The sequence below is a fragment of the Phoca vitulina genome, unplaced genomic scaffold, assembly GCF_004348235.1.
Source record: "Phoca vitulina isolate PV1807 unplaced genomic scaffold, GSC_HSeal_1.0 scaffold1, whole genome shotgun sequence".
Lineage (NCBI taxonomy): Eukaryota > Metazoa > Chordata > Mammalia > Carnivora > Phocidae > Phoca > Phoca vitulina.
This window is the reverse complement of record NW_022589704.1, coordinates 100,758,225-100,773,824: the sequence shown is the minus strand read 5'-3', so window position 1 is coordinate 100,773,824 and position 15,600 is coordinate 100,758,225. Positions and strand designations below refer to the sequence as shown.

The following is a 15,600-nucleotide window of genomic DNA, read 5'->3' as shown; positions in this document are numbered from 1 at the left end:
TTTAAAAATCACCATTTTTAATGAGCTGCAGAGTATTCCATTGTACGGGTGTGCCAAAATTTAGCCAGTACTCTGTTGCTAAATGTTCATACTTAAATTCTTTTAACTCAGGAAGGGGGACTAAGGGTATGGAAATCAGAGAAAAAAAAATTATAGCTAGCATTATTAACAGCTGTAAATTTAGTCAAGATGTTCTATAAAGCCAACTAAGGAGTTCATCTCCAAAAGATGTGAGTTTTTAATAGTATCTTATGGAGGTATTCTAGTTAATTTATTAATCACACCAAATGAATGAATGCCCCACTCCAAAAAGAACTTGAGAATTCTTATATATTGTTCCTGTGAGTCCTAGATACTACAATTAGTGTGTCACTAAACACATACATACATACACACTCCTCCATCACAGACTTCCAGAACACAGAGCTTAATGTCTTGGTATCCTTATCTCTACTCCCTCCCCCTCCCTGCTACTGTGAATATCCTATTCCAGGTCTTAACATTACTTTTATCCCCAGTATTTGCAATGACTCTTTCTGACTTCAATCTCTGCGCATTCCAAATAATCCTATACAATATTTCCATATAATACTTCCTGAAGCAAAATATAACTTCCTTGCTCAAAAAAACCCTAATCCCAATTATTAGAGAATAAATATTGCCCGTCTATTATTTAATACTTTTGTTATTCAGTTTGGCCAATAATCCACCTTCCAATCTTACCATCTACTACTTTTACTCAAACACCCTCCAGTCAAATTCTAGTATAGTACTCAGATCTTTGAAAAGCCTCCAACTTCCTACTGTATCACATATACATTTCTCTCATCTGAAATGCACATGGTCAAAGAACATTTATAGAATCAAAGATCAGGAAGGGATCTTGAAGATAACCTAGTCTACTCACCTTAATTTGCAAATGAGTAACTTTTATCACTTACACAAGAACCCACAAAACTCCCATTTTAGCACCCTTTCCATTACACAGTGGTTCTCAAACTTTAGTATGCCCAACTACCAACCCAGTGGTTATTAAAATGACAGATTTCCGGGGCACCTGGGTGGCTCAGTTGGTTAAGCACCTGCCTTTGGCTCAGGTCATGATCCTGGAGTCCCAGCATTGAGTCCCACATGGGGCTCCCTGCTCAGTGGGGAGTCTGCTTCTCCCTCTGACCCTCTCCCCTCTAGTGCTCTCTCTCTCATTCTCTCTCTCAAATAAATTAAAAAAAAAAAAAAAAAAAGACAGATTTCCTAGCCTCAACTGCAAAGATCATGCTCTAATAATATGGGCTAGGATGAGGAATCACATTTTTTTAATAAGCACTTCAGGTTACTTTTTTTTTTTTTTAAGATTTTATTTATTCAGGTTATTTTGAAGGGGTCAAAGCTTCAGACCATAAGAAGAAAATCAGAAGAAAAAGAGAATGCAGTAAGAATATGTAGCCTTGCAGCACTTAGCATGTCATCTGAAATTTTCCATTTCTACCCCCACATTGGAACCTCCAAAAAAACAGCTACTCACTGCTACTTGTGCAGAATCCATAAATCTCAGTCCAAAATAGTCACTTTCAATAAGGTCCAAATGGTACATTATCTGATCAAAGAGCTCTTGTCCTTTGGCTTTTTTCTGAAATGGTAAGAAAATAAATTAATCAATAAATGACTCACAAGATCAACAAGCCTGAACTGAAGATGGTTTTAGTTATACAAGATCTAGGGGCGCCTGCGTGGCTCAGTCAGTTGAGCATCCAACTCTTCATTTCGGCTCAGGTCATGATCTCAGGGTCCTGAGATCGAGCCCCACATTGGACTCCATGCTCAGTGGGGAGTCTACTTGAGATTCTCTCCCTCTGTCCCTCCCCTGGTCATGCACACACTATTCTCTCTCTAATAAATAAATAACAAAACATTACTTGCAATACCAAAAATACTACCATATATCAGGTAACGTGTAAGATACTATAACTTTCCAATAAACTACTTAAGGCCAAAAGAGAATTTGTGATCTATATGCACTTTTGCAGAAAGTGTTACTTCCTATCAACCAACAAACATCACCTTGTACTAAACACTGTAAGGGGAAACTCTTGTCTTGTCAATTTTTAGAGTCTCTAATTCAAAGGAGCTTTATAATGTGATTGGAAAGAAAAAACACAAGAGAACTTAGAACACTGAAGTATGAATCATGTGGAACTAACTATATACTTGCCAACAGATTTTAGAGATGAGACAGTCACAGAGACTCGAAGCATCAGTGAAAACTTGGAGATCAGCCTTAAAATGGAAAAGAATGTCAGGTAGGAAATAGCAAAAATAAAAATAGAAGGTGCGAGGAAATATGGGACAATGAAAAAATATGGACATCAATGGAGAAGATACCAAATGGGGAGGGAGGGTCAGTAATAAGCAAAGAAACTTGTTTGGAAAAAGCAGTTCTCAAAGTGTGGTCTCAGGACCCAAAGGTTCCCCCAGATACTTTCAAAAGATCCACAAGGTCCTAGGATTCTCCTCACGTAACTCAATCAAAACAATATATTGCAACAGAGTAAATGCAGAAGCAGAAAAGAGAATCTAAGTATGTTCTCTTAGACCAGACATTAAAGAGATAGGCAAAGTGCGTAAGACAATACTATGCTTCTCACTAAATTCTTTTGTTGTTTAGTGAAATAGCTGTTTTTCACAAATACTTGTATGTTTAAAAAAAAAAAAATACTTGTATGTTACTAGGGAGGCTGGATGGCTCAGTGGGTTAAGTGTCTGACTTTGGCTCAGGTCATGATCTCAGCGTCCTGGGATCCAGTCCTGCGTCAAGCTCCCCACTCATCGGGGAGTCGGCTTCTCCCTCTCTCTGCCCGCACCAACCCCCATGCTCTTGCGCGTGTGCACGCTCTAATAAAATAAAATCTTTTTTAACAAAATACTTGTTTGTTTCTTATGTTATAACTTACAAGGGGTAGATTACTGCTGTTTTAAAATTAACCAATAGATAAATGTTTAATTTTCCAGTTTTAATTTCTAATAAGGTAACTATCAATAGATACAACCCACTTAAGCAAAAGCATTGTTGGGATCTCAATTTTCAACTATTGTCATACACATCCTACCCATGCCCCTCCTCCTATGTAATTTTAAATTATGATTTAGGGTACTTCTTGTAAAATATATATATGCACATACACATACCACACACACATTTTTTTTTACTGAATCATCAATCTCTGCCTTTTAATGGACATCTTTATTTCAACTTGTATTTTTGCATTTCCTGCACTTTTTACCACCTTTCTTTTTGATAAATAAAAGTGCTAACCAAATATCCCTTTACGAAGAGAAGAACTTATCATGCCCTCATGCCCATGATCTCCCCTCCATCCAATCCTCATGTTTATGAACATACTTTCTCTTATTTCTTTTCTCTGGTTGTGGCTAATTTTTTTTAAGACAACAATCTTTATTTTAGTATTTTGAGCATTCTTTACACTCTTACATGTATACATCACATATATCTAATAGCATCTGCTAGATTTGTTTCTCCACTCATTTGAGTTCTTCCTACAGAAATGTTCCCCATGTGGGACTTTGTATGGCTAATCTTTAAAGGTCTTCTATGTTTGAGAATAGTTTAATCATGCTCTTACACTTGAATGACAATTGTCTCCTTAACAAAATTCAAGGTTCAAAGTTACTTTCTTTCAATACTCTCTTCAATATTCCAAATGTATTACTCTTTTTCTTGCAGCTTATGTTACTGTTGAAAAGTACGATGACAATTTGAATTCTGGTCCTTAATAATGTTATTAATTCTCTTGGTAATAAGTTTTTAGACTTCTCTAACTCCGATAGTCTTAAATTTCAATATAATGTAACTAGGTGTGTTTTTTTTTCCTTAACTGTATTTGCTATTCTATTGGGCTTTTAAAGCTGCGATCTTTTATCTCCCTTTAATTCTGGGAAAACTATTTACTTCCTCAAGTATTTTTCCTCTGTTTTTCTCATTTTAAAATTACTACCTAAGTGCTGGCACTTCTACTTTCTTTTTCTTAAACATATGTTCATTTAATACAATTACTCTGATAATTATGGTTTATTTGTCCATTTAACAAATACTTAACATGGAAAAAAGTTCAGAAAGCTTTAGTAATATGACAAAAATTGCATGACTAAAAAATGACAGGCTAGAATTTGAATTTTGCTGTCTCCCAAGCTCCAACTCCCTAAGGGTTACATACCACAACGAGATTTTACCTTGAATGTCACCTCTCAGATCAATTAGATACCCCCAACTTCTTATCACAACCTTGTCTCTAACTTGTTAATAAAATTACTCTCGATGCCTAGGTTCTCCAACTACATGGAAACTTCCGCTACACTGACCCCACTTATTAACATTCATCAGCTTCCATTTCTCCTTTTTAACATAACATAAAGTTTCTCATTTTAGCATACAGAATTCAATGCCATTAAATATATTCCCAACGTGTACAACCATCACCATATTCATTTCCAGAACTTTTCATCACATCAATCAGAAACTCAGTATCCATTAAACAACCATTCCTCACACTCCTTCCCTTCAATCCCTAATAACCTCTTTCCTACTTTCTGTGGCTTGTGAATTTGCCTAGTCTATATATGTTACATAAGTAGAATCATACAATCTATGTCCTTTTGTGCCTGGTTTATTTCACTTACCATAATGTTTTCAAAGTTTATCCATGTTATAGCAGGCTCCAAAATTTCATTCCTTTTTAAAACTGAGTAATATTCCATGCGTGAGGCGAGTGGAGCCAGAGTTGAGACCAGAGGCCAAACTCGGGATCTGACAAGATGGCCAGGCTGCCCCACAGGATTATCAAGGAAACCCAGCGTTTGCTGGCAGAACCAGTTCCTGGCATTAAAGCAGAACCAGATGAGAGCAACGCCCGTTATTTTCATGTGGTCATTGCTGGCCCCCAGGATTCCCCCTTTGAGGGAGGGACTTTTAAGCTTGAACTATTCCTACCAGAAGAATACCCGATGGCAGCCCCTAAAGTACGTTTCATGACCAAAATTTATCATCCTAATGTAGACAAGTTGGGAAGAATATGTTTAGATATTTTGAAAGATAAGTGGTCCCCAGCACTGCAGATCCGCACAGTTCTGCTATCGATCCAGGCTTTGTTAAGTGCTCCCAATCCAGATGATCCATTAGCAAATGATGTAGCTGAACAGTGGAAGACCAACGAAGCCCAAGCCATAGAAACAGCTAGAGCATGGACTAGGCTATATGCCATGAATAATATTTAAAATCGATTTAATCATCAAGTGTGCATCACTTCTCCTGTTCTGCCACTTCTTCCTTTTTTGTTTGCATTTAATGGACACAGTCTCAGAAACGTTGCAAAATAAAAGCCCAGACATCTTCAGTCCTTCGGTGATTAAATGCACATTAGCAAATCTATGTCTTGTCCTGATTCACTGTTGTAAAGCATGAGCAGAGGCTAGAAGTACCATCTGGATTGTTGTGAAACGTTTAAAAGCAGTGGCCCTTCTCTGCTTTTATTCATTTCCCCCCTCACGGTTTGAGTATAAAGCACTGTGCATGAAGGTAGTTGTCAGGGTTAGCTGCAGGGCTGTGCGTGTTTTTCTTTATTACTTTTTTTGAGGGGGAGGGTGGTTTTATTTTAATTTTATGGGCTCCTTTCCCCCTTTTTATGGTAATCTAATTGCATTGGTTAAAAGCAGCTAACCAGTTCTTCAGAATATGCTCTCTAGCCAAGTCTAACTTTATTTAGACGCTGTAGATGGACAAGCTTGATTGTCTGAACCAAAATGGGAACGTTAAACAAACATCACAGGCCTCACTAATAACATTGTGACTTGGCTGTCAAGTGTAGAATCCTTCCTTCAAGAAAAAGCTTGTGACCATTTTGTATGGCTTGTCTGGAAACTTCTGTAAATCTTATGTTTTAGTAAAATATTTTTTGTTATTCTTAAAAAAAATAAAAATAAAAGTGAATAATATTCCATTGTAAGTATATACCATGTTGTTTATCCGTTCATCTGTTGAGGAACATTTGAGTTGTTTCCACTTTCTGGCTATCGTGAATACTGTTATAAACAATGGCATACAAGTATCTGTTTGAGTCCCTGATTTCAATTATTTTGGGTATATACTTAAGTGTGGAATACGATAATTCTATGTTTAACTTTTGAGAAACTGCCCAACTGTTTTCCGTAGTAGCTGCGCCATTTTGCATTCCTACCAGCAATGCGTAAGGTTCCAATTTCTCTACAACCTCCCCAACATTTGTTATTTTCTGAGGTTGTTTTGCTTTGTTTTGTTTGATACAACCATCCTGATGCGTGTGAAAGGGTATCTCATGTGATTTTTGATTTGCATTTCCCTAATGCCTAGTGATGTTGAACATACTTTCATGTGCTTATTGAGCATTTGCATATTTTCTTTTCTTAAGATTTTTTTTTTTTTTTAAGATTTTATTCATTCATTTGAAGCTCCGACGTGGGGCTTGATCCGAGGACCCGGAGATCATGAGCTGAGCCGAAGGCAGACACTTAACCATCTAAGCCACCAAGGTGCCCCCCCCCCTTTTTTAATAAAGATTTTATTTATTTGTCAGAGAGAAAAAGAGAGTGAGCACAAGCAGGGGGAGTGGCAGGCAGAGGGAGAAGCAGGCTCCCCACTGAGCAGGGAGCCCGATGCGGGGGGCTTGATCCCAGGACCCTGAGATCACGACATGAGCCAAAGGCAGACGCTTAACTGACTGAGCCAAAGGCAGATGCTTAACCAACTGAGCCACCCAGGCGTCCCAATCATTTGCATATTTTCTTTGGAGAAGTATCTATTCAAGCCCTTTGCACATTTTTTAAAAGAAAAATTTTATTGAAGTATAGTTGACATATAATATTAAATTAGTTTCAGGTGTACAACAGTGATTCAACGATTATATAAAGTACAAAAGCTCACCACAATAAGTGTACTTACCATCTGTCATCATACAAAATTATTCCAGTATTACTGACTATATTCCCTATGCTCTACTTTTTAATCACCCTAACTTGTTTATCTTAATCCCCTTTACCTATTTTAGCCACCCTCCTTACCCCACCACAAATTCAATTTTCAGCTGCATCTAGACCATCACTTGCTACTTATATTCTTTTCCTTCCTCCTAACAAATTATTCCAGGTCACCACCTTTTTCAAACCCGGTCCTCACTTCACACCCTGGTTTCTGAAGATTAAGACCAACAAGATATTATCTTTTCATCAGCCTTCCATCTTTCCCAGCATAAAATGGTAGTCTTTTCTAGAATGTTCATCCTACAATCTCTGTGTATATAAAACCAATTCATGAGAAACATTTTTCTTACTCATTTAACAAACGCAGATCTCCCTATCCAGCCATTCTCTAGCTGCTGTTCTTTCCTTCCTTCCTTTTACTACCAAATCTCATGGCAATCCCCCAACTTCCCTTCATGCACTTCCCCAACAACTAAACAGTATTTATTAAGCACCTACTAGGTACAAGGGACTATAGGAAGTCCCAAAAAGAAGACTGTCCCCAACAATTCCTTTAAACCCTCTAAATCTGGCTTCCAAACACACCATTCCACTGAAATTCCTTTTTCTACTTCATTCTTTTACTCCTCTCTCAATGACAGCTGACTATGCTCTCACGATCTTCCACACAATCAATATCACCCCCCTCCACCAGGGCTGAATTTTATCTTACTCAGTTCTAATATTCATTAGAACTCTCCCTCCACCATATCCATGTACTAAGCATTCCTTTTGCTGCAGTCTCCGTGCCACTATTAATCTATAGGCCCACTGTCTTGTGCCTTTGCTACTATACAGTCGCCAGGATTTTTTTTCCTACAAAGAATCAACAAAATCAACTCTAAATCATGTCTCTTGAGTACTAAAAAACCTTATTTATTTATTTTTAAGATTTTATTTATTTATTTGACAGACAGACAGTGAGAGAGGGAACACAAGCAGGGAGGGTGGGAGAGGGAGAAGCAGGCCTCCCGCTGAGCAGAGAGCCCAATGTGGGGCTCAATCCCAGGACCCTGGGATCATGACCTGAGCTGAAGGCAGACACTGAACGACTGAGCTACCCAGGCGCCCCACTAAAAAACCTTAAGTGGAATAAAACACAAGCATGCAAAAATCCATGTGTTTTTTTAAAGATTTTATTTATTTATTTGACAGACAGAGACACAGCAAGAGAGGGAACACAAGCAGGGGGAGTGGGAAAGGGAGAAGCAGGCTCCCCGCTGAGCAGTGAGCCCGATGCGGGGCTCGATCCCAGGACCCTGGGATCATGACCTGAGCCGAAGGCAGACGCTCAACAATTGAGCCACCCAGGCACCCATCCATGCATTTTTTAAAATAGCCTTGAGATATAATTCACATACCGTACCATTCACCCATTAAAAGTACAAAATTCAAAGGTATATTCACAGATACGTACAACCACCACAATTTTGGAACATCTTCATACCTCGAAAAGAAGCCTTGTATCTTTTAGTTATTGCCCCAACCACCATTCCTACCACCCCCTCAAGTTCCTACCCATCTGCCCTTAGCAACCATTAAATCACTAATCTTTTTTTTTTCCTACAGATTTCTTTATTCTGGATTTTCGTACGAATGGAATCATATAAATATGTGGTCTTTTGTGACTGGCTTCTTTCACCTAGCACAAGTTCACCCATGTAGCATGTATCAGTACTTCATTTCCTTCATGGCCAAATAATATCCCGTTAAATGAATATAACACATTTTATTTATACATTCATCTTTTGACAAATAGTTGGGGTTTTTTTCCTATCTTTAGGAGAGTAAAAATAACACTGTTATGACTATCTGTGTACAAGTTTTTGTCTAAACATATGTTTTCAATTCCCTTAGGTATGTACCTAAAAGTAGAATTGCTGGGTCATGTGGTAATAACTATGTTTAATCACTTGAGGAACTGCCAGGCTATATTCCCAAGCAGCTGCACAACTTTATATTCCTGCCGAAAAGTTTAAGAAGGCTCAGATTTCTCCACATTCTCACCAACACTTAGTATTATCTTTTTATTTTAACCTTCCTAGTTGGTATGTAGTATCTCATTGTGGTTTTGATTTGAGTTTCTCTGATAAGTACATGAAAAGATGCTTGACATCCTTAGTTATCAGCTATTTGTATATCTTAGGTGCAGAAGTATATCTTATATTCAGATCCTTTGCCCATTTTTAAATTGGGTTATTTGTCTTTTTCTTATTGGGTTGTAACAGTTCTTTATTTTTTTTAAAATAAAGATTTTATTTATTTATTTATTTATTAGAGAGCGCGAGAGAGAGAAACAGCATCAGAGGGGAGAGGGTCAGAGGGAGAAGCAGGCTCCCCGCTGAGCCGGGAGCCCGATGCGGAACTCGATCCCAGGACTCCGGGATCATGACCCGAGCCGAAGGCAGTCGCTTAACCAACTGAGCCACCCAGGCACCCTGTAACAGTTATTTATATATTCTAGACACAAATGCTTATCAAATATGTAATCTGCAAATATTCTTTCCCATTCTGTGTGAGAATCTTTTCACTTTCTTGATAATGGCCTTTGAGACACAAAAGTTTTTAATTTTTATAAAAGTCCAACTTATTTTTTTCTTATTTTGTTATTCATGTTTTTGGTGTCATATCTAAAAACTGGTGCCAAATCCAAGGTCATGAAGATTTGTCCCTATTTTTTATTCTATGAGTTTTATAGTCTTAGCTCTTATGTTTAGGTCTTTGATCCCTTTTGAGTTAATTTTTGTATATGGCATGAGCTAAAGTTCCCACTTCACTTCATTCTTTTGCATATGGCTATCTAATTCTCCTAGCACCACTTGTTGAAAAGACTATTCTTCCCCTCACTGAATGGCTTTGGCACCCTTATCATAAATCAACTGACCATAACCAAAGCAATTTTAAGGAAGAACAGAGCTAGAGATCTCACAATCCCAGATTTCAAACTATCCTACAAAGCTAATGTTAATAAAAACAGTATGGTACTGGCACAAAAACAGACACAAAAATCAGTGGAATAGGATAGAGAGTCCAGAAATAAATTCAACCTTATATGGCCAATTAATCTACAATAAAGGAAGCAAAAATACACACCAGGGAAACGACAGTCTCTTCAATAAATGGCGTTGGGAAAACTGGACAGCTATATGCAAAAGAATGAAACTGCGACTTAACTATAAGACCTAAAACCGTAAAACTCCCAGAGGAAAATATAGGCAGTAATCTCTTGGACCCTGGCCCTAGCAATATTTTTCTGGATAAATCTTCTCAGGCAAGGGAAACAAAACAAAAATAAACTATTAGAACTACATCAAAATAAAAAACTTCTGCACAATGAAGGAAACCATCAACAAAATGAAAAGGCAACCTACTGAATGGGGAAAGATATTTGCAAATGATATATCCAATAAGAGGTTAATATCCAAAATATATAAAGAATTCACAAAACTAAATACCAAAAACAAAACAAAAAACCCACAAATAATTCAATTAAAAAACAGGGAGAGGACCTAAATAGACATTTTTCCAAAGACATACAGATGGCCAACAAACACATGGAAAGATGCTCAACAACACTCATCATCAGGGAAATGCTAATCAAAACCATAGTGAGATATTACCTCACACCAATCAGAATGGCTAGTATCAAAAAGACAAGAAATAAGTACTGTGGAGGATGTGGAGAAAAGGGAGCCCTCATGCACTGTTGGCAGGAATGTAAACTGGTGCAGCCACTACGGAAAACAGTAGGACGGTTCCTCAAAAAATTAAAAACAGGAACACCATACGATCCAGTAATTCCACTGCTGAGTATTTATGCAAAGAAAACAAAAACGCTAATTCAAAAAGATAAACGCACCCTTATGTTTACTGCAGCATTATTTACAATAGCCAAAATATGGAAGCAACCTAAGTGTCCACCGGTAGATGAATCAATAAAGATGTGGTGTATATATACAATGGTGTATTACTCAGCCATAAAAAAAAAAAAGAAGAATGAAATCTTGCCATCTGCAACAACATGGATGGATCTAGGAGGTATTAAACTAAGTAAAATGAGTCAGACAAAGACAAATACCATGTGATTTCACTTATACGCAGAATCTAAAAAACAAATGAACAAAACACACACAAAAAAAGAGATTCATGAATACAGAGAACAAACTGATGACTGCCAGAGGAGAGGTAGGTGGGGGGATAGGCCAAATAAATGAAGGGGATTAAGAGGTACAAACTTCCAGTTATAAAATAAATAAGTCACAGTGATGAAAATACAGCACAGGGAATATAATCAATAATATCATAACAACTTTGTATGGTGACAGATGGAAACTACTTATCATGGTGAGCATTTCATAATGTATATATAATTGTCCCATCACTGTGTTGTACACCTGAAACTAATATTGTATCAACTATATTTCAAATGAACACTAGAAAATTTTTTTTTAATTACGTGAGCAAAGGATTTGAACAGACATTTTTCCAAAGAAGATGTACAAATGACCAGTACACATATAAAAAGATGCTCATCGGTAATCATTAGGAAACTACAAATCAAAACCACAAATGAGGTATCACTTCACACCCACCAGGATGACTACAATTTAAAAAATGGAAAATAACAAGTGTTGAGGATGTAGAGAAATTGGAACCCTCCTACATTGCTGGTGGGAATGTAAAATGATACAGTTGCTATGGAAAACAGTTTGTCAGTTCCACAAAAAATTAAACATAGAATTATCATATGACCCAGCAATTCTACTCCTAGGTATCATACCCCAAAGAATTAAAAACATGTATTCCAACAAACACTTGTACATGAATATTCACAGCAGCACTATTCACAGTTGCTAAAAGATGGACACAACCCAAATGTCCATCAACTGATGAATGGATAAACAAAATATGATTTATCATACAATGGAATATTATTCAACATAAAAAGGAATGAAGTGATGATAAATGCCACAGTATGGATGAACCTCAAAAACATTAGGCTAAGTTAATGAAGGGTCACAGATTGGATAATATTCCATTTATATAAAACATCCAAAACAGGCAAATCCTTAGAGAGAGAAAGAAAGCCAACTAGCAGTTACCAGGGGCTGATGGGAGTTACAGAGTTTCCATTTCGGATGACAAAAATATCTTAGAACTAAACAGAGGTGATGGTTGCACAACATAGTGATTGTACTAAACACCAACGAATTATGCACTCTTTAAAAAGTTTTATTTATTGAAATAATCTCTACACCCAATATGAGGCTTGAACTCATGACCCCGAGATCAACAGTCGCACATTCCTCCAACTGAGCCAGCCAGGCCCCCTGAACTATGCATTTTAAAATGGTTAATTTTATGGGGCGCCTGGGTGGCTCAGTTGGTTAAGCATCTGTCTTCTGCTCAGGTCATGATCCCAGGGTCCTGGGACTGAGCCCTGTGCTGGGATGGAGCCCCATGTGGGGCTCCCTGCTCAGCAGGGAGTCTGCTTCCCCCCCCACCCCCCAGTGCTCTTTCGTTCACTCTCTAATAAATAAATAAAATCTTTTTAAAAAATAAAAAAATAAATTAAATGGTTAATTTTATTTTATAGGAATTTTTCTTCAATTCAAAAAAATTATTCATTAAAAAAAAGTCTTAAGAACCACCCCCCCAAAGAAACAATTGACCACAGATGTATGGGTTTACCACTGGGTTCTCTATTCCATTGCAATAATTTATGTGTCTACTCTTTTTTTTTTTTTTAAGATTTTATTTTTAAGTAATCCCTACACCCAGTGTGGGACTTAAACTCACAATCCCAAAATCAAGAGTCACATGCTCCACTGAGCCACCAGGCACCACTATATGTCTATTCTTGTGCCAGTAGCACATCATCTTGATTACTGTTGCTTTACAGTAAGGCCTGAATGCTACTACTTTGTTGTTGTTTTTTTTTTCAGTATCATTATGGCTATTTTAAGTCCCTTGCAATTCCAGCTCAATTTTAAAATAAGCTTGTCAATTACTACAAATAAATCAACTGGTATTCTGGTGGGGATTATGTTGAATCTGTAGATAGATTTGGGGTGTACTGCCATCTTAACAATGTTAAGTCTTCAAAAACATAGGATAGCTAAGCTATAAATGTTATTTATCTAAAAGTATAACTACACATGGGCTATATAATTTAAAGCCTTCAGCGCCTACAACAGCAAAGTAGATATATTAAGGTGTTTTTTTTTTAAGATTTTTATTGGAGAAAATGAGAGAGAGAGAGCATAAGAGGGGGGAGGGTCCCTACTGAGCAGGGAGCCTGATGCAGAACTCAATCCTGGGACTCCAGGATCACGACCTGAGCCGAAGGCAATCGCTTAACCAACTGAGCCACCCAGACACCCGATATATTAAGATTATTATCAACTGATTAACCAAACATTTTTTATTAATTTAAAACTTGGAAGATGCAGAATGATAAAAGACTATTTACTAAACAATACTAAGTTCATAAATCAAAGTTTCTGTGGCATTTCCAAAGAGAAAATTTAAAAATCAGATACTTAGAAATTTCTACCTGATGCTTTTATCATTCACTGAAAGGCATTAGGCATTCTCATGGTAATTAGTTCTTTAAAAGTGGGGGGGAGCAAGCAAGTAGAAGGTACTTAAATCCCTCCCCCAGTTTTGAGAGGAAGACAGCAGAAGGAAGAAAATGACCATTGCTACTGGTATATTTTAATCTAAAGTCCATATATCTAAATTATCTATTTAATCACTGATAATCACTTACATATTGCCTGGGCAATCATCTTAGTTCCACAATGGCTCACTATGATCACTAGTGACCTTAATCCCAGTGGGAAAGGAGTATGTGTTTCATCCAATTTCCAAAATCAATTCTAAATCCTCTTTTGGAATCATACTAGACTGGTTGAGAAACTAAATTAAAAAAAAAAGGGAAAACTTTCTTTTTAGAAATTAATATTCCTCTGGTCTATTTTTGTCTGTTAGTAAAACAGTTTCGCTGGCAGGCCAATGCCCATTTTAAACCCATGCAAGCATCTAGAATTAGAACCTAACTCTAGGATTTCACCTGCAGAGCTGAAAAGGCAATTGTTCTAGTTCCACAAAAAGTCAAATTTAAAACTCTTGGCTTTTTCACTGCAATTGTCTACATATGAGGTCAGCTAGCACTTCTGGCCTTGATCAAGCATCACATCCAACCTACTGAGCATACCAAGCATAGGAAACCATTCTGTACCAGTCACTAGCCATTTGTTCCACTACTTTAAAACCTCATGCTGCTTCTCCTCCACACTACACTGCCTCTTTAAAAAGATCCTTTACCAAGTCTACTTTCCTAGTATTTCCTAGCCTCTCCATCCATAACCCTGAGACTGCATACTTCAAACATTAGGTAATAAGAAACTTCTTTCCAGTCTCTTACACAGCTATCTCGAGCTTTTTATCACATATCTAATGATATTTTAATGGAATAGTACACAAAACCCTTAAGATACTTATCAAGAAAGAAATGAATATGAAAACTCCTCAAAGAAGTATCACATATTGGAATGCTTGACAAACCCCAAGAAGCCCTTACAGGAAGAAAATGTAAATGCCTTCAAGTCTTCCAGAATCAAAAACCCTAAAGATGTCCAGTCTAACGTAAAAAGATAATAAAACATACCCATGATGATTACTTCAAAACACTTCAAGAAATCCTATGTTTAATTTTATCACATTCCATTATTTTTTTAAAATGTGTAAGGTATATATCTAGTACATTCTAAATTATCCAATTAATCAGAATATTCATTTAAACAAACTAATTCCTTAGTCTCACTCTGTGAGTTAAAGGTCACAGTTAAAGGTTAAGTTAAAGGTCTTTCAGAGTTTATTCAACTGTATACTGTAGCAGCATTTAGGCTACCACCTTGCATAAAAGACCTTTTTTATTGCATTTTGGGTATATAGGTGTATACTAAAAAGAATGTGCAGGGAGGGAAGACTGTGAACATCCAATGACACATCAAATCATACATTTTATAGCTTAGTTACATAAATCTTTTTTTTAAGATTTTATTTATTTATTTGAGAGAGAATGTGCGCAGGGGAAGGAGCAGAGAGGAAGGGAGAGGCAGGGAGAAAGAATCTCAAGCAGACCCCCTGTGCTGAGTGCAGAACCCGATGCGGAGCTCGATCCCACAAACTAGAGGATCATGACCTGAGCGGAAAACCAAGAGTCAGAGGTTTAACTGACTGAGCCACCCAGGCGCCCCATTACATATATCTTTTAATGCAGAAAAAAGACATTTGGTATTAGTAAATAGCTCAGAAAGAAACTCAACTGCACCCCAAACCATATAACTACCTCTCTTCCCCCTCAAAAAGGCATAAGTTAACCCTTTTCAAATATATCAGACTGTTTCACATCGTGAGCTATAATTATACATTCATACCTACAAAAAGAAACCACCTAAAATTTTAATAAAATCACAACATCCTGTCTTAAAATAAAGATTACAGTGTATAAAAAACCTCCTCTGCAAACTA

The 15,600-nt window shown here is 37.1% G+C and overlaps 2 protein-coding genes across 7 annotated transcripts in view; one reads left to right on the top strand and one right to left on the bottom strand.

Moving 5' to 3' along the window:
* Positions 1 to 15,600, bottom strand: part of EPB41L5 (erythrocyte membrane protein band 4.1 like 5) — a 138,199-nt gene that overhangs the window by 114,201 nt on the left and 8,398 nt on the right. For all 6 annotated transcript variants that reach the window (XR_004300406.1, XR_004300405.1, XM_032412130.1 and 3 more), the window contains exon 3: positions 1,523 to 1,627. Coding sequence is in view for 4 of the 6 variants with exons in the window: in XM_032412130.1 (XP_032268021.1) it covers positions 1,523 to 1,627 (105 nt within the window). In the remaining 2 variants the exon portion in view is untranslated. The remainder of the gene's footprint in view (positions 1 to 1,522; positions 1,628 to 15,600) is intronic.
* On the top strand, positions 4,813 to 5,301 carry LOC116636948 (ubiquitin-conjugating enzyme E2 N-like). The gene has a single exon (XM_032412147.1). It carries the CDS (start codon positions 4,828 to 4,830, stop codon positions 5,284 to 5,286), a length of 459 nt encoding a protein of 152 aa, XP_032268038.1. The 5' UTR covers positions 4,813 to 4,827; the 3' UTR covers positions 5,287 to 5,301.